Source organism: Tupaia chinensis, unplaced genomic scaffold (genome assembly GCF_000334495.1).
Source record: "Tupaia chinensis unplaced genomic scaffold, TupChi_1.0 Scaffold000231_1, whole genome shotgun sequence".
NCBI lineage: Eukaryota > Metazoa > Chordata > Mammalia > Scandentia > Tupaiidae > Tupaia > Tupaia belangeri.
Window position 1 is genome coordinate 3118031 of NW_006159706.1, and position 16294 is coordinate 3134324.

Consider the following 16294-nt stretch of genomic DNA (forward strand, 5'->3'; position numbering starts at 1 on the left):
TCTGGCGAGCGCACGTGCCCCATAGCAAAAACCTCTCCAAGTTCCTGGCACAAAACAGGAGTCCCCTCTCTCTACGCTTAGAAACCTCTGTCTGTGTGAGGCGAGTAAGACCCGTTTCTGCCTAAGGAAAGGGTACAGCACATTTTAAAGTGGCAGTCCTTGGAGGGTCCCCTGGAAGATGACTTTGGGACCCCTAGTGGTTTTGAAATTCTTAAACTTTGGCTGAGTTTTGAAATCAGATTTGATGTTAAAAATCGAGGTTTTTTACTTCCCGGGAAAAACAGAAGATCTGACCACACAGAGCTTGTGTTCCCCGGTGACAACGGGCTGAGGCCGGAGGGTGTAGCCCCTTGCTCCCATTAGTGACACGGTCAAGTGCTGTGGACGCCATGAGAGGGTCTTCTGGAGGGGACTGCAGCCAGGAGGGGTCAGTCCACCTGGTGGGAGGTAGAGGACAGAAACAGCTTCACAGAGGAGGCTCTTGTGACCAGTTTTTTGAGACCAGTGAAGCATTCACCAGACAGGTGGGGTTTGAATGAGGAAGTGCGTTTCGGGCACAGGGGACAGCATGAGTCAAGGCCAAGAGGGGCAAACAAAGTGCATTCGGAGAAGTTAAGCTACATGGTGTGATTTGGGAGTAAGGTACGAGTGGGCTCTACTTATTTTACTTCATGAGAGAGCACACAGGCACATATGCTCATGAGAAAGAGAGAAGCACCATCCACACCGCTTGGTCATGTCCCAATCCCCTTCCTCTGATCCCCCAGCCAGCCAGGATCCTGGGCAGGCACAAACGCCCTCCACACGTCTTCAGGGTAACCGGATGGGGGGACTCTAACTGTGGTTGGCTTGTGTCTTCCAGCTCTATAGTCCAGTATGCCACAGAGGCCGGGCCTCGCCTGAGTCTCTTATTCCTCTTACCCTCCCGCAGTGTGAAAGTTTGGGGCTGCTGGTAGCAGATATCTGACTATTACCGAGAGAGAAGACGGAGTAGAAAGTTTCCAAAGCCCCATCCTTGAATCCGGTGCTCACTGGGCTCCCCGACTATCATGAAGCAACCAGATCCTGGATCTGGGGGAGCCCAATATAGACATAAGTCATTCTCAAAAGTGAAGGGGTCAACCTGAACCCCAGCTCTTTACAAATCTCAGAGATCAGCTCAGGAGTGGACTTGGTGGCGCCCACACCTCACTACTGCTGTTCTCTCTCTCCTGTCTCCACTGCCTCGGCGCCTGCTCACCGCACAACCACGACTTTCACGTCTGGCCCACAATGCAGTTTGCAGCAGCCTGGCAGGGCACGGCTCCTCCCTGGAATTGCTCTTCCCTCAGTGCTCACCAGCCATTTCTCCTGGGTCTATGGGCCCCTCTCTGACTCCTTCTTTGGTTCTGTACAGGGCCATCCTCCCCCACCTCTGTTCTGTTCAATGTGGAGGCCCCTGGGGCCCAGTCCGAGGCCCTCCTCCCTCCTCTGTTGACGTCATCCTCAGCAGCCACCCGCCAAGAATGCCCACGTCCTGAGAGTCCACCCCACGATGCCCAAAGCCAGAGCCAGTTGCCTCCTTGGTATTTCTGCTTTGGATTCTCAAACCAAGGCTCGTTCATGTTTCCGTGCCCCGCCCCTCCCTGACCCCAGGCCTATTTTGGTGTCTCTGTCCCTCATGGCCCTACTTGATGGACTGAGACACCAGACAGCTACAAGTCCCAATTGACCCCCTTCTTCACCACCCACCTGTCCTGTGCACCACAAGCCCAGTGCATTCTTCCTCAGCTCCTTTTCTCCTCTGCCCTCTGGTTGTCCTGGGGGGTGGGGTGCTGGTCCCATGGCCTGGTGGTTAAGGGCGATGGATTCCACATAACTGACTGCATGGTTTGAATCCCAGACCCAGTGGTTTGGAAAACATGCCAGATGTAGGGCCAGCAGGTGGTGGTTAAGAGTTGGATTCCCATGACAGAATCATGACAGATCATGGTTTAAATCTCAGACCTGGGGGCTTGAAACTCATGCTGGATACATGTGTGTGTGCCCAAAACCCCGAAAAGAGAGTGGAGGAGAAGCGGTCACGGTGTGACCATTCCCTCTGGGGGAAGGGAGTGATCGCCTACTTTCCCTCTTTCTCGATCTCTCTGTATCTCTCTCCAGCAAGTGAATGCCCCCTATGGCAAAAAAAGGAAAAGGGAAAGGAAAAGACACCAGGTATATGCGCGTACATGCCTGCGATCTAGACAGGCAGAGAAATGGAGACGGGGCCGTGGCTGTGCCCCATCGGGTTTTCCTCTCTCCCTCTCTGTCTTTCTGTCTCTCTCTAGCAATCAAGGAAAAAAAGACCCAGTATTGGAAAAATAGGGGACAAAACTGTGAACTACATATGAAGGTCAGGCTAGAAGGGCCAGATGCTACAATGGTGAAAGGTGACCCTCTCTGAGAGCCTACATGCCAAGGTTCTAGGTTCGCATCCAGAGATCTCCTGGGTACAATGGGCACCTGGGTGTCAGACCCGCTGACGGTGAACAGTTCCTGAGTTGGGGGGTGAGGATTAAAGAAAAGACAAGAAGATAGGATAGAAACGGGAAGACTGCCAGTCAATACCGGTCAGCCACGAGTTAAGTTTATTGCTCTCTTTTATACAGAAACATTTGGCTTCCTTAACGTGGGACTCAAAGTCCTTGCTGAGTTTATCAGGTTGTTGTAACAATACTTGGAACATTCTGCACATAACAGTTCAGATGCCCAAGGTTAGGTCCAGACAATAACCTTGGTCTCCATCTAGCGGTCACGTCCTGCACGTTCCTCATGTGTCCTTCTTGGCTCCCCACATCTCCCCCTTTATTGTTTATTAAAAAATCCGCCACTTCTGACGGGCAGTAGGCTGTGCCTGTCTTAGGTTGTCCCTGGTGACATTTTCTCTTACCCGTCATCGGGTAATGCATGTTTGCATGCACCCCCTGTCTTAGGTTGAGAAACGTCCCAAGGATCTTACCCGTCATTGACCACCAGCCTCTGCATCTAATGCCTTGGCTTGAAGTTTTAACCGATGGATTTCAGAGTGAACTCCAAGAAAGGAGCGCCCGAGTATTCGCACAAGGCAGGGGGCACAACACAGCAACACAAGGCCCAGACCTGCTGCCATAGCGGCAGGCATGAACCACTGTTGCCACAAGGTCCAGTGTGGTAGGAGACCATACAGTTGTTGCAGCAGTTCATTTGCTTCTTGTGCTGCGTTAAAGGGAGAGGAACGTGCCTCCTCTATCTCTAAGATCTCTCGATAGAGTGTAAGAATGGCCATTGTTTCACTGGCTCCGCGCCAGACACCTTGTAAATGTTTTTTGACCTTTTCCCAATCATGTTGGCTTTCATTATAGATTTTAGGGTTGACACAAATCCATTGATACAAAGCATGCCATCGGACAGAAGAACGCACATGTAACCCATCTACCCGGTTTCCCAGATTGTACAACAGTATCGTAAAGAGCATCCAATTTTTGTTGGATTTTTTCATCAATACTTTCTTGAGTATGTAAAGCTATGGAAATATTTTTGGATACATTATCTACAAAACCAGCTGCTTGTACTGTCTGTGGTAAAGCTATGGCAGAGGTGACTGCAGTCACCAAAATGGATATAATTGCAATCATTCCTGTTATTATGAGTCCTACCCCCTGCTTGTGACGTGCTAGGGCACGTTCTAACTCTCGCAAAACTTGCAATCCCTTTTCCTCATACCACTCCTCAGACGCATTTACAGGAAGCATAACAAATGACGGTTGCTCTACTACAAAAACAGAAGAGGTCCCATTGCTAACACAACTAGGAAGTGTACAATTAGAACAACTGACAGTAATTTGTTGGTCCATATGCCCAGTAGATTTCTGCTTCAACGAGTGTCACCATCTTCAGGCAGACCCATAGGCACAGCATCCTCCTGGTCTTTCGGGGTGTCCATACACCGCACCAAGCATTCTAGAAGCCAGCGAGCGCCATCATTGTTTGCAGAAAAACACAGACATGTCCTCGACCCCATATCAACACAGGGTCGGGCCCATTCCATGATTCCATTAAAGGACCTTTCCAAATGACTGTGGTATAATGAGGTTGTGTTTTGGAATGCCAAAATCGTTCAGCTGCACGAGATCCTTGTTTATCCACATTTAAGAAATTAAGTACAAATAAGGCATGTTTTAAATAATTACGCGGCGTCAGGGGATACAACTCCCCCTTTTGAATTTTATGTAAAGCAGCTTTTAAAGTACCATGAGCTCTTTCTACAATACCTTGACCTTGGAGGTAAGGAATGCCAGTCTTGTGGGAAATACGAAATTGTGCACAGAAAGCGGGCAAAGCCATTACTAGTATATCCACTGCCATGATCAGTTTTAATGCAGCGAGGCAATCCCCAAACAGAGAGGGCCTCCAGGCAATGGGCCGCAACGTGTTTTGTAGCTTCTCCAGTATGAGCTGAAGCAAAAATAAATCCAGAGAAGGTATCTATTGACACATGAATATATTTTAACTTACCAAATTCAGGATAATGAGTAACATCCACTTGCCACAAATGATTTGGAAGAAGGCCTCGAGGGTTTAACCCATAATGAGGAACAGGAAGGAGTTCTGGGCAGGTAGAACAGCTTTTAACTGCTTGTTTAGCGGCTTCCCGAGAAATGCCCAATTGTTTTCGTAAACTGGCACTATTTTGATGAAGTGATGCGTGAGCCTGTTCCTGTACTCACTGCTCGGCTGCCACAAGTTTTTCTTATTAAGAGGCCACTGTGGCTCTATCACTCTTAGGCTGGGGCCACAGGGGTTGGGTAATACCCGATTCATTTTTCCCCAAACCTTTTCCTGGTGTATATCCTTGAGCCAGCATTTGTGCAGTTATTGTGCAGTTCATTCGGACTGAACGTGTAGAGGCGCATTTGTGATGATAGGTCTCGTCCCCACAAATTGATAGGAAGGCCTCGTACTACAAAGGGTTGGATGGCTCCTTGATTGTTTTATCTTCCCATTGTAGTACTTTTGAGCTCTTTTCGGGGTTTTGACTTTGTCCGATACCCTTTAAGTTAGTTAGGGTTGGGACAAGAGGCCAGGACTGGGGCCAATTTTCTTTTCTAATAATTGTGACATCAGCCCCGGTGTCTATAAGTCCAGAAAACTGTTTTCCATCCAGCCACAGAGTGAGCATTAGTTTATTCGGGGAAATGTGTTGTACCCAATAGGTATCTGAAGAGCCCAAGCCCTTTTCACCTCGTGAAGAGGTTTGGACGGTGTTTGGAGTTGAGAGCAATGGAAGGAGCAGGAGCTGAGCTATGTGTTTATTAGCGGGAACGGTTGTGATTAATTTTGGAGAGGAAGCCATAATCTTAATTTCTCCCTCATAATCAGTATCTATTACCCCTGGAAAGACTTGAAGTCCCTCCATAGTGGCACTACTGTGCCCCAAGAGTATTGCAAAGGTGTTTGGCTGTAGAGGCCCAAAGACCCCGGTGGGCAATGCTTGAACTCCCATTTCCGGTGTAAATACTGTGTGGGTGGTGGAACAGAGGTCCAGTCCTGAGCTTCCTGGGGTTGCTCTGGAGAGGTCTGAAATGGGTTGTTGTTGTTTGCTGAAACAAACTCTAGTGCCCCCAAAGCTTGTTTGGGTCTGGGGACTTGGGGCGGCCCTCTGTTCCCATTGCCCTGATTATGACTGAGTGGCCTGCCATGGATGTCTGTTTTGGATCTGCACTCATTTGTGGGGTGGCGTCCCCTTTGGCATTTACTGCACAATTCAAGAGGTTGATTTTGTTTCTGACCATTAATATTTTTCATCCTACAATTTTTTGCCATATGTCCGGGCCGACCACAATTGAAGCAATTGCCTCTATTGTTACGGTTAAGGAATTGGCGGACAGTATACCCTTGAAGGGCAGCGACTATAGCCAATCCCTGTTGGTATGCCGACCCAATATCAGAACATAGGCGAATATAACCTGACAAATCTGTCTTTTTTCTATATGGCCTGATTGCTGCTTGACAGGCAGCATTGGCGTTCTCGTATGCCAGTTGTTTAATGAAATAGATACCTGCATCAGCATTGCCGAATATTCTCCCTGCTGCAGTAATTAACCGATGAACAAACTCAGAAAAAGGTTCCTCAGGCCCTTGTTGTATTTTGGTAAGGGAGGTGCTTAAATCTCCTTTAGTAGGAAGTTTTCTCCAAGCCTTCATGCCTGCTATATGAATTTGAGCAAATAGCCCTGGATCATATTGCATTTGATTGTCGTTATTTGCATAATTGCCTTCTCCCAATAACATATCTGCTGTCCAGCCATTGTTGGCCTGGGCATTAAGGCCTGCGGTCTCCCTGCAAGCCTCCACATATTCTAATTTCCAAAGTAAGTAATCCCATCCAGAGAGCGTAGCACGGGCCAGTGTTCGCCAGTCCGATGGTGTAAGCCAATTGTCTGCCACTGATTCAACTATGGCTAAAGTATATGGGGCTGTAGCTCCATATTCAGCAACTGCTGTTTTAATTTCTTCTATGATTTTAAAGTCAAAGCCACTATGATGGCACCATGCTTGTCCTTGTGGATCTATGGCTTCTGTTACTGGTGTTTGAACTGGTTTAATTTTCATGCCAGGGATAAATGTGGGCTGGTAGCGATTCTGCGAGGAATCTCCACTTTTAGATTTACCCACTCTCAGTTTTTCTAATTGTGATATTAGTTCCTGATGTTCCTTTTCTAACTGAATTTGTTCCTTAAGTTGTTTGACCTTATTCAGAACCTCTTCCCTAGGATCGATAACTGGCATCACCAAAGGTGGTGCGGATGTGACCAACTTATAAGATGGCGGTCGTTTTTTGAAAGGCGGCCATTTTGGATTATTGTATTTGGCGGCCTCTGTTTCTAGAGTTTCTTCTTCAGAATCAGTCAATTGGTCATCTAAATGAACTTTAAGTTCTGTAAGAGATGGGTATAATTTTTTCTGGGGCTTTTTGAAGTTTGTAACTTCACCTTTGACTCTCAGTTTTTTAATTTGTTTTGGTTTGACATCTGATTGTTTATTAAGATCTGTTACTTCTTCCTCACTATCTAAGGAAATTAAATCTCCCTCTTTTTTGGCGTCAGGGTCTTTTTTAGTTTCTCTGGCATTTCCACTATCTGCCTGAGTTTCATCTCTTTGCATAATTTGTTCTCCCTCTGCAATGACTGCCGCAATTTTAGGGTCAGTTAGCCGGAACCTAATGATTTCATCTATTAGATTCCAATAAGAGAAGGTTGTTACTGGGACCTTTTCCAGTCCAAATGTGACATAGTAATCTTTTAAAGCGTCACCTACCCTCTTCCACCTTTTTTCATCAATAGTACCTTCTTGGGGAAACCAAGGGCACACCTCTTTCAGGAAATCAAAAAAGGAAAGTAATTGTTTAATCTTAATGTTAACTCCACGTGTCTTGAGGGCTTCTTTAAGCCCATGAACAAATAACTCATGCTGACTAATTTCTTGTCCCATAATCACCCTTGTTACTTACCGGGACACTTCTTTTTCATCCTCTTCTGTTTTCTGCCGGCCTTTTCTCTCTTTTTTCTTTATTCTGGTGCTCTTCACTGGATCCTCATATTCAGGTCTCTGTTCGGGTGCCACGTGTCCCGACCCTCAGGACAGTCGAACAGTCACCTGAGGGAGGGAGTGAGAGAAAGGACAAACACACAGAGTGGAGACAAGACAAGGTGCTGATCAAGTCTTGTTTATTGAGGAAGTATGACAAGCTTATATGAGCTCAGTAATAGGCATGTCTGCTTATGCAGATAGGTTTCTAGGCAACGGGAGGGACTGTTGGTCATGTGGTTTCTGGGAATTGGTTTGCTTGGTGGGGATAGAAACTTAAGGTCTCCTTAACGTGGGACTCAAAAGTCCTTGCTGAGTTTATCAGGTTGTAACAATACTTGGAACATTCTGCACATAACAGTTCAGACACCCAAGGTTAGGTCCAGATGATAACCTTGGCCTCCATCTAGCGGTCACGTCCTGCACATTCCTCATGTCTCCTTCTTGGCTCCCCACACCTGGGTGCCTGTGATCTGGGGCTGGCTGAGGGTGGGAGGCAAGCTGGCTGAGGTTGGAAGTCAATTGGGGCATCAGGACCCTATTGGGGGTGCCTCTCTCACTGTCATGAAATAAACAAATATACTTTTAGAAGAAAAGATTGGAGCCAGCAGATGGCATAGTGGTTACATCATTGAACTCCCATGTGGCCAACTGTGGTTTGAGTCCCAGACTTGGCAGCTTGAAATTCACACTAGGCGCATGTGCGTGCATGTCCACGATCCCAGGAGGAGAATGGAGGAGAAGGGATTTCAGTGTGGCCATCCCTCCTGGGGGATGATTTCTCAATTTCTCTCTCACCATCTCTCTCTCTCTGGCAAGTGCACATGCCATAGCAAAAATCTCTTTTTAAAAAGAGAGAGAGAGAGAGATCAGGTTATGATAGCTTTATCTTCTCTGTTATTTTCCTGATGTGTCATGATTCTATGTATTTTATATCATGATTATACCACTGGAAAAATGGAAAGTGAAAAAAAAAGCAGGATCTTTTTAAAAACTCATTTATTTTCCCCTATCTTGGAATAGCCCTCTTGATGTGATGTATAGAATCTTAATTTACTACCTGCAGTCATTTATTTGCCAAAATTCCTTTTAATTCCATTCTTCATTCCTTTGTAAATTGATCGTTTAAAAATCAATGTGTTCTTTGTCCTTTGCAACTGTTTCCTAGCTATCTAACCTCCCCGAGGCCCTCAATCACGGCTCCGTCCTCCCCGTCTGCCTCCACGGCTGACGCTGCCCACCAGCCCTCGCATTCAGCCATGGACACCCCACATCGAGGCTGTCTTTGCTACTGGGAATCCAACACACCCTCAACTTTGGGCTCAGTGTTCACCTCTGCAAAATGGGGACAATGCCAGCAATGTCTAAGCAGGTCCCTCTGTTCTTGTCACCTTCCCCTGGGGCTCCTTCACTATCAACTCACCCTTAGCTTTTGCTCTGACAGTCCTTATGCCCAGTACCGGGAGATTCTGTCTTCTGGGGCAGAATATGCTGTGGCCACCTGTGGCTTCTGTCTGCTCTGGGCCCAGAGGTTTTCTGGTACTTCAAAGTCTTCTCTCTGCTTCTTTCAAAATACCCCTTTCCTGAGGCAACGGTAGTGATGGCTGTAAGTGACGGACTGGGAGAAAGCGGTGTGGGTGGGAGGGTTCCCTGCACTCTGTCACATCTGGGACCGTGAGGTGGTCAGACGTGGAGTCACAGAGCGACAGAACCATAAAGGCCCCAGGGTGGGGATGACGATGACCGTCTTAATGACAATAGTGATGATGATGGCAGTCAGTGCCCCGGTGTTGCAAGCGCTCTAAGTGGGTCGAGCTCTGCGTCTGTTCATTTAGCCCCACTACAGGCCCGAGAGGAAGGTACCTTACTGGCCCACTTTTCAGATGAGAACATTAAGGCTTGGGGAGGGCGAGGGACTGGTAGGTGGTGAACCCACCATTCGAGTGCCTCTGAGAGCCGGAGAAGGATGTGACACCCCTCCAGGGCACTGGTAGCTGTGGCCAGCTCTGAGCACTGTTTCACACAAGCATCCCCATCAGCCTTCCAGACACTTATTTAGATTTGTGGGTAATTTCTTATACCACCATTGGGGGAGGGGGTGAAATTACAGTTCAAATTAAAGGGAATTGTCACCTGTGACATTGGCAGTCCCTTTTCCAACACAGGACCTTAGCATCCCTGATGGCCCTTGGCTACCTGCTCGTGCAAACTGCTTTTTGGTTAACTGTTTTTCCTCCTTCCCCCTTCTTCCCTTATTTATTTATTTTTTTAAGAGATATTTTTGCTATAGGGTGTGTACACTCACCAAAGAGACAGAGAGACAGAAAGTGAGAAATACATGCTGGGTGCATATGTGTGCATGCCCCAAATTCTGAGAGAATGGAGGAGAAGGGACTGCAGGGTAGCCTGGGGGGGGGGTGATTTCTCACCTTCTGTCTCTCTGTCTCTCTCTGTCTTTCTGGCGAGCGTATGTGCCCTATAGCAAAAATCTCTCCAAAAAAAAAAAGAAGTTCTGCGCCCTTAGTCTGTGCCATGTACGGGGCTATAGTCCTTATGGCTGCCAGGGAGGCAGTGCTGGTGGTCTTCCTGTCATCAGGACCACACTGTTAGCTCATTACACACAGAGGAAAGCGGAGTTGGAGCAGCCAGACAAGCTGCCCGAGGCCCTGCTACCTGTTCAGAGCAGCGCTGAGCTCAGCCTCGTCTTCCCCACTCAGGGCCCAGGGTCTCACTGCACCCGAAGTCTCCCCTTGTCCTCTGCACGTCTGCTGACAGGAAGAAGCTGCACTGTTGGAGCACTCAGCCCCAAGGAGGCTGTGGAAGGGTCATCAGCCCTTGCCCAGAACCATTGCCAAACCTTAGCCAGGCCCCAGATAGCAGCCTACAGATCCTGGACACTGCAAATCTGGTGTTTTCATTGATGAATCTGGTGGAGGGAGAGGACTGAGTTTGTGCAAAGAAACCAGCTCTTTCTAGAATGGCGACACAGCCATGGAAAAGTTGTCCCATGACCTCTGGCATGCACCCCACATGCCACCTGCTGGAGAAACTTCTGCCACCTCCCCAGGGGGTCTCCACCCTGGCTACTGTGCTACAACTCCCTCCCCCACCCAGGAGACTTCAGTGAGCAACCAAGGTGAGAATCACTGGCTTGAGGATGAGGTAATGCATTGCCTCCTTCAAGCCCACCACCTTCTTTTGTAAGTAAATGTCTACAAGCAGTCGTGCCCATTTGTTTACATGTTGTCTGCAGGGCTTTCCTAAGGACAGAGCTAAGTACTTTTGACAGACAGCATCTGGTGTGCAGAGCCTCAGATGTTTGCTATCTGGCCCTTTACGGGAAAAGTTCACCACTCCGGGACTAGACAGTTATCGTCCGTGCCAACCTCTTTAACGGCGTTCTAGTTGACACTTAAAGCACGTGAATTTATGATGGCTGTGTCGATGTAAAACGGGCATGAGCTTCTCAAGGCAGGGCCTCGCTGGGTCACTTCGGTGACCCCAAGCCCAGCACAAACCCTGGCCCACGCAGATGCTTGCCGATAGGTGTTATTTGACGTGTTGGCAGCACAGTTTGGGTAACCAGGGAGGGAAGGGAATTCTATGGTGAATAGGTTCTCTCCATAGACATCAGCCCCTCTGCTCACTGGGCCCCACTTTCCAGGACTCACGCTCCCAGCAGAGCCCAAGGAGGTACCCAGCATGAGACCTGGAGGGAGCTGAATCTCAAGACAAGAAGCCAGGAGAGGTGGGTGCCTGGGGGGATAAGGGAGTGGGTGAAGGCTGAGAAGCGCAGGAGAGTGTGGGGAGCCTGCTACATGGCAGCACTGTCCTCAACCCAGAGGCACCAGATGTGGCCAGGTAGGTGGCTCTCGGGCGTAAGGATGGGGTTCAGTCACCTGGTCTGACCTCCATCTTTATGACTGGCAATACTTCTGTCTTGAGTACCGTTGGTGATGGGGAACTCGCCACCTGGCTAGATACACGTGCAGCATTATTTGGAAGAGTAAAAAGTTCAAACACCCTCACATTTATCAATAAGGTATTGAGGGCTGGCTCAGGGGTAGTGTGCAGCTCAAGTGAAGCTGGATCGGTAAGAAAGACTGCTGGGTCATTCCCCAGTCGACCTGTACTCATCAGGTGCACACCTCCATGACCTGGCTGGCTGGGGAACCAGGGAAGATCTCGGCGTGAGGCAATGCATGTCTTTGCCACCCCTGTCTCCCACGTGCTTAAGAGAAGTGAAGAAACTTTAACCACAAGGATATTGAATATTAATTATTCTTTCATGTGCAGCTATGAGGAAAAATAAAAAGAGATGTAGGTAACTACTATGGGAAGATACTGGAAACTTCTGGGTAAATAAAAAAATGAGGTTACCAAATAGCACATTTAATTTGTGGCTACTTATGTAAAAAAAAAAAGTGTGTTAATTTTGAAAAGAGGGATACCAAATTATTGAGTGGGAGTTCCACTACACACACACACACACACACACACACACACACACATTTCTTTTGAGGTCTTTTTTAAGAGGTCTTTGGTTCGTGCTCATGCACTTGCCAAAGAGTAAGAGGCAGTGAGAGGGAACGTGAGAAATCACCCCCCAGGAAGGATGGCCACACTGCAATTCCTTCTCTTCCTTCTCCTCCATTCTCCTCTTATGATCTTGGGCACACACGCACACGTGCCCAACCTGATTTTCAAGCCACCTGGTCCGGGACTCAGCCCACAGTCGGCCATGTGGGAGTCCAGTGATGTAACTGCTACACCATCCACTGGACCCAAGGGCATCTCACTATATTGAGGTATGAGTATAGAGGGGCCTTGCTCTCTCTGTGGTACAGTAATTTTTTATTTTTATTTTTTGAGCACGCTTGTGTTACAGGAAAACAACCAAGATGTTTGTATTAAAAGGAGAAAAAAAAAAAAAAGACACCTTCCCCTGTATTGAACCACAGTTGGCTTCTATAACATCGACTCATGGGCCTTTGCTTTGTCATCTGGAGCCACCCAGGAGATATTTGTAAACAGGAACTGAGTTCAGCATTTGTTCCCTGGGCAGCACAAGTCTGACCACTGGGCATGGGCAGTGTAGACGGTCCTTATGTGGTGTTATTTGACATCTGTCATGTGTGCAAGCGTGTCTTTGCTGTAAGACAGGAAGCTCTCTGAAGGCAGAGACTATGACATAGACATGTCTGTCATCTGCACAGCATCCGTACGAACCCAGAAGTTTCTGGTGCATGGGAGAATGAACAGATGACTGAATGACCCCAGGGGGACCAAAATGATCAATGTCTGAGCATTTCCTTACTTTCTACTAAGGACACTTTGGCATTGCTTGCTTGTCACTCACCCCCTTCCCACGTCTCCACCTCCAGCCAGCCTCAGGCTTCTGGCTCAGCAACCAGAAAGGGGAGGTGGTGGGAAGATCAGAGACAGAAATGGGGAGTTTGCTTCAGGAAAGATGGAGACTTCCTTGCATTTGCAGAAAAGAGACAGCAGTGGCAAGAAAGGGTGGGTGGGAGAGTTTGGGAAAGCACGGAAAATGAGGCATGAGGTGAGGGAGGGTGGGATGGCTGTGAGGCAGCTAAAAGGCAGAGAGGAATGAGGAAAGATACGAGCTGTGGGTCGCAGATACTAAACTGGAGGATCTTCGGTGTTCTTTAGGAGATGTAATAATGATGGGAATTGTTTTTGATTTGGCAGTGGGTATATGCACTCCCCAGAGAGAGAGACAGAGAGAAAGGGAGAGGGAGAAAGCACTCCTCAATGACTGTGGTCAGATTGCAATCCCTTCTCCTCCATTTCTCCATCCTTGTGGGATTGGGGCATGCATGTACAGGTGCCCAGTGTGTGTTTCAAGCTGCCAGCTCTGGGATTTGAACTCCATGGTCGGTCGTGTGAGCTCTGGTTTTCTTAACCATCAGCCACAGAACTGGCCTGGTTAGAATTGTTTCTACGTCATGGGACTGGATCGTGTTTCTGTAAACCTGATGTACAATTGCACTGGACCATATGGAGCTCTGAACTTACTTGAGTTACAGTGAAGGAGTGCCATGAGGGAATATGGCCGACCTGCTCTCTACACAGCCAACGGTGGGTGGGGGTGGTCCAGGTTTGGAGGCAGGTCAGAGAGCTGCCTCCCCTCTGCAGGTTCTTTTAGCCTCTGCTCTCTGCTCTACCCACTACCACCCACAGAGGCTGTCCCCCAAGGACTGGAAATTCTAGATGCCAGAGAAGAAGGAACCCACAGAAGAGAAACTCGCAAGTCTTGGTGGGAAAGGGCACTGTGCTACAAGTTGGGAGACTTGGGCTTTGTTTTTCTATAAAACTGTCTTTAGGACAGGTTTTTAATTTATTAAGAAATGTCACACAGCTAGTGACAGTCCCTTGCCCTCAAACCAGAAAAGAGAGTTAAGCAAATAGAAGGTTCTAGATTTAATCCCCTGTGTTCTTGTTATGTAGCGATAATTACTATTAGTCTTTCGGCATATATTTTTTTTATTTCACATTTTATTGATTCACGAAAGATCTAATTAAACTAAATACTTTCAATAAGTACAGTTGATATAAACATATCTATGAACACATGTCTGACTTCAGGCATAAACTCAGTGAGCGGAATGAACAGTATAAAGCAGCACCTAGCAGAGGCTGTGTAGCTCACTGCAGTCATTAAACGGGTATTTTTTATTTATTTTTGTTTGTTTTTATGTATTTACATTTTTTTAATTTCAAGAAAAGCAGTTTTAGCTTTAATAAATCAAAATCAAAATGTGGTAAGCAAAATTTGCTTAAGACTTAAAGCCAGGGAAGGATTCTGTTCAAAGAGTAGGTAGAAACTAAAAACTCAAAAAACAGATACAGACAAAGCTCGAATTTACCTTTTTGTATATATTCTGCCAGTGTGTGTGTGTGTGTGTGTGTGTGTGTGTGTGTGTGTGAGAGAGAGAGAGAGAGACTACGAGAAGACTTTAAAAAAGCCTGTGGAAAAAATGGAGTTAAAGTACAAATTTATTCTGGTACACAAAAAAAAAGGAAATGCATGCATAATTATTCTCTAATAAATGTTTTCCTTGAACTTTTTGAAGACCTCTCACGCGTGTGTAGTTTTGGAAACAAACGATGCACACCTTTCGTAATATTCCATTTGCACACAATCGAACATCCTTCTGTGAGAACATCGGGTTGGTTCTCTCTTCTGTCTCTTATTAGCTGTGAGGCCCTGGGTTGGTGGTTATCACCTCCAAGGCCTCAGCTTCTTCAGTGAAGTAGAAATAGTGACGCCTGTCTCACAGGGTTGCGGTACGGTCCCACAGGGCAGCAGATGGAAAGTTACTGTGCAAAACGCCCTCCAAAGGAGAGGGACCACACTTTTCCTCGGCTAGTTCTGCTCGCTCACTTGCTTATTTATGTATTAATTAATAACTTGCTACAGGGCTCATGTGCTCACTGGAGAGAGACAGAGAGAGAGAGAAGGTGAGAAATCACCCCCTCGGGATGGGGGGGATGGCCACGCCACAATCCTTTCTCCTCCATCCTCCTCTCAGGATGGACACACACACACACACACACACACCTGGTGATTTTCAAGCCACTGGGTCTGGGACTTGAACTACATAGTTAGCCATGTGGGATCCTATTGCCTCAATCGCCATGCCACTGGCTGGCCCCCAGCCTGCTCTGTCTTACACAGACCTTTTTTTTTTTTTCCAGGATCGAGAAGGGGGATGGGAGTGAGGAGGAGGACTTCCGCTTGGACTGCCGCCATGAGAGATACCCGACCCGTGAGTGGCCTGAATGCGGGCTCTTGCTGCCACAGATACAGACCTGTGGGTGGAGGAAGGGCCCTGCGCCCAGCATTCTCCTGTAGACCCACCCCAGAGATGGGAAAAGTGGGGCGGGCATCTCTGAGTAGCAAGTCCGCTTCATACCCAGCCCTCATGGTGGGGCTGGGGTGCGAGAAGGCAAGGGGACACTGGAGTCCTTGAAGGGCAGGCGGGAAGCCCCAGCTCAAGTCCAGCATTTGCCCCTAGGGAGAGGAGTCCTGGATAAAGTAAGCCAGGTCAGGGTGGGGACAGGGGACCAGAGTCATCTGAGCTGTGGATGCTCCTGGCAGCTTAGAATGCATTGATTCATAAGCCTCACTGTGGGAGACCCCGTAGGATGGAATCTAGGGCATCTGTTAGGAAAACAAACGTCAGGACCAGGAAGCAAGCGGCGGTAAAGGAGAGCACGGGCCTTGCTCAGAATAGAAAAGAGCTAGGATTAAATCTCGGCCGGGCAGCTGACGGCCTGCCACGCCTTTCCCTGTCCACGCACCCTGTGCTAAGTGCTTCCCATGCCTGACCCCCACCCCGCCCCTCCAGCCAGGACTGCAACCCACATTTTACAGATGAGGGCATCAAGGCTCAGACAGGGGAGTAACTTGCCCAAGGTCATGTAGCCTCCCTAGTAGACAGCAGAGGAGAGCAGATACTGTCAGAGCTTTTAGGAAATGCCGGTGACTTGGTAATCTGTACCTGATTTCTGCCCCCCGACCAACAGAAGGTTGGAGATCCCGGGAAAGTTGGGGTACCTCACTGTCACGTGGGATTCCCTGAGGTGTGTGCTCTGCAGTGTCCCTGCAAGATGAAGTCAGTGGCTGTCCCTTCCCTGTCCTTCTCTTTTCCTCTGCCCCGTTTCATACAACCCTCTTCCT

The 16294-nt window shown here is 48.0% G+C and overlaps 1 protein-coding gene and 1 long non-coding RNA gene across 2 annotated transcripts in view; one reads left to right on the forward strand and one right to left on the reverse strand.

Moving 5' to 3' along the window:
- GSG1L (GSG1 like) overlaps positions 1-16294 on the forward strand; it is a 166928-nt gene that overhangs the window by 139342 nt on the left and 11292 nt on the right. Inside the window, 1 exon segment of the mRNA XM_006172132.3 lies at positions 15310-15380. Coding sequence (XP_006172194.1) covers positions 15310-15380 — 71 coding nt within the window.
- Positions 2893-7720, reverse strand: LOC102502925 (uncharacterized). The gene is made up of 2 exons (XR_003549353.1): positions 7511-7720; positions 2893-4455 (listed from the first exon to the last, which is right to left on the reverse strand). It is a non-coding gene; the product is annotated as an uncharacterized LOC102502925 (long non-coding RNA).